The sequence below is a fragment of the Crocodylus porosus genome, unplaced genomic scaffold (genome assembly GCF_001723895.1).
Source record: "Crocodylus porosus isolate Cpor-Errol unplaced genomic scaffold, CroPor_comp1, whole genome shotgun sequence".
Taxonomy (NCBI): domain Eukaryota; kingdom Metazoa; phylum Chordata; order Crocodylia; family Crocodylidae; genus Crocodylus; species Crocodylus porosus.
In genome coordinates this window covers 16972043-16975164 of record NW_017728915.1, presented here as the reverse complement: position 1 = coordinate 16975164, position 3122 = coordinate 16972043, and the positions used below count along the sequence as shown (strand labels likewise).

General features: G+C 43.0%; 1 protein-coding gene across 1 annotated transcript in view; it reads left to right on the top strand.

Moving 5' to 3' along the window:
• Nucleotides 1-619: 619 nt before the first annotated feature.
• The window catches only part of CUNH16orf78 (chromosome unknown C16orf78 homolog), a 4289-nt gene continuing 1786 nt past the window's right edge, over nt 620-3122 (top strand). The window contains exon 1 of the mRNA XM_019536138.1: nt 620-1013. Within this exon, the coding sequence (XP_019391683.1) occupies nt 721-1013 (293 nt within the window). The 5' untranslated portion in view covers nt 620-720. The remainder of the gene's footprint in view (nt 1014-3122) is intronic.

Here is a 3122-nt window from a genome sequence, read left to right as displayed (position 1 = left end):
CCTTGATATATGGCATTAGATTTCAGTGTTTCTCATATATTAATTGTTATATAACTATATCAGCTCCTGGTAAATAATGACCTTTTTAAAACAGTAACCCAGTTGTACTGGCTCTGAGTTAGCTACTGCAAAAAAGAAAAAGCAGAATAATTTTTAAATATGGAAAATACTTGTTGACTAGCACTTACTGGAGGTTTCATTCTTCTGCGACTCCAGTCACAGGGAATGCAGATCTGAAAGGCTAGCTTAACTTGATATAGAGTTACTTAATTTCTACTTGGCATTCACTGTAATCAACCTCATCTTGGAGATGGCATCTATTATACTTCCAGACTTCTATTTTGAAATATTGTAATAAAATAAAATAAGCATCAAGAAGGACTTAGTACACTTCTACAGCTCTACAATTCCATTAGTATATGACATTTTTCTCCAAATGTGTATAATATTTATTAATAGCCTCTAGACTTGCTCTATCCTACTTCTTTATCTTATACAACTGGGTTGTATAAAGATAAGTTAGCTAAAACTTGCAAGGTGGTCAGATAATGTGGTAAAGGAAGGCAGCCCAGAAACATAAATAGATAAATAGCTCAATATGTCTATTCTTTTTCAGACACAAAACACTCCAAAGATGTTCCTTTCAGCAGAACTGACCTCCTACCCTTAAAGACAGTTTCAGCAAAAAATTCTTACGGCCCCCAAGTCACCTCTTACAATATGCATCCTACAGCTAGCATTTCCAAGAAGGGGAGCAGTGCCAGACGACTTAATGTGGAAAACAACAACTTATCCACACGAGATGCAATCTCAAGGTTTCCATCTTTGCAAAAGTTATCGGTAACAGGAGACAAGCTCTCGTTTTCTAAACTTGCTCTGCACGACCCATTCTATGGATCCCCAGCAGCTGAGAAGAGAATGAAAAGTATCTTCGAAAGCCCTTGGCAGGAGGAGAGACTCAAGCAGACAGTGACACTACCACAGATCAGACCTGAAGAATTTTTGAGCTGCAGGTTAGAAAAATCTTTGTGAAAATAGCAAAATCATAAATATAAAGGAAAAGGTATAATGGGTGTCATTAAAAAGTCACCATCTCCCAATAGCTTGCACACAATTTCATACAAGAGTTCATATTTAGCTTCTGGAGGTAGCCGGGGAAATAACTGCAGTATCTCACACAGCACTGTATACTCCTGTTGGCAAATGAGCTTTTAATGGCAACTTTTTATATGTGGGCTGGTTCCAGTCAGCTACTGCTTTATAAAATGATGATGAATGATAATGAGAAATACTTGCATGCAATTAGAACAAATCTGAAGTACTATATCAGCTAATATTCTGCTTCTAGAGATCATAAATCTATAAAGAAATATTTAAAACTGAGAAAAGAACAAAACGTAAATATACGAAGTAACCAAATTTACCCTAAAATGTCTGCTTGTTGGGACCTTCAATAAGCATTTTCGGGTTGGCAAATGCTTCTTTCTTCCATAGGATACGACCATATAAAAATCAGCAATGGAATCATTTTAAACCCATGCTATTGTAATACCTTGACAATAATGATCAACCCATTTGGTCCACTGGTGTATAGAGGTTAGATTTTCAACCTGGCTCCCAGCTGCAGGAAGAAATTTTGTATGTCCGTTGCTTTGCATACAGTCAAGGTCTACACTCAGACAGAAAGACTGTTATAGAAGCGGGGGGAAAAAAACCTTAAGGCTAACGTCTTTCCAGGGGCATGTCTTGGGAAAGGGCAGCTTGCTGTAGGTGGCACACACAACATGAAATTAAACCCCTGGCCTTTTGGCAGCCCCCAAGCAAATAATGGGTGAGGTAATTGCTTTTCCTACCCCCCATAAACACAGTCCTGTTTCTATGTAGAATCATGCCCTTTTAGTAGCTGGCAATTTCTGTTGAAACCATCCACCCACCCAGAGTAGGCTTTGTATATTAAAATCTCTTTTTGACTCCATGAATGGAGAACCAGGAATTCTGGAACCAAATCAGTAAGCATTCTGTACAGTCCAACTTTGGGGGCTGCTTTCTTGGGTTAGGCATTTTACTGATAGGGAAACAGATGCATGAACCCATATCTTAGCATGTAAGTAATAAAGAAGTGATTGTTAAATGTTCTGTGATAGGCCAAGGGAAGCACAAGGCGGTACATTTACTGGGATCTCTATAGAGGTGGAGTCCTGCAGCCGAACTGCCATAAGCCTTCAGGACTAGCACTGCTTGCCCAAGGCTCAACATTAAGTTCACACTTTTTTCCAGAGTAACTAACATGCAAACACTCCAATTTACAGTTTACCTCTTCAGGAAGATGCACTTTACTTATCACATCATACACAAAACCTTGGCATGGATTCTGAAACAAGCGTCTCTTTACTTGGTATTATAGGAAAATAGGCCGACATGACAGGGTCACCAAGTCCACCACCCTGCTCAAGGCAGCATCATCCCTGACCAAATCATCCAAGCTAGATGTCTGTCTAATAGGGCTGTGTGAAACAGCTGTCTTATTTCGATTTTGGATTTGGCTGTTTTGGAAAACAGTGATTTGTTTTGGTGTTTCGGATCACTGCTCCATTTCAATTTGGGCAAATCCGTTTCAGACATTTGAATTGGCCGGGAAGAGGCAGGCACAGCCGGGCAGCTACAGGTTCTCCCACAGCTCCTCCAGCTGTGCCTGCCTCTCCCTGGGCAGGGGGAGTTGTGGGAGAAGCCCCCATGGCTGCCCTGCTTGGCCCCATCCCCCGCCCAGCTGGCCCCAACCTAGTCCCAGCACTTAAAAAATAAAAGGGGGGCTGTACTCACTGGCTGCAGCAGCAGTGATCAGGGCCTCTGGGTTCTCATGGTAGAGCCCCCCCATGCAGCATGGGGCAGTGGGGGACAGCAGAGATTGCCCCAACTTGGCACCCAAGCAGCAGGTGCCCCATGCTGCAGATGCAATGTGGGTCGACATGGCACTGCATGCTGTCTGGGAGCTGAGGTGGCTCCAGAAGTCAGCTGGAGCCTGGCACCACTCAGCTCCAGCAGCACTAGCTCCCAGACAGTGCACAGTGCCCTGCCGAGCTGCGCTACACCTGCGCCCTGCCCGAGCCTGTGCCAGGTGGGGA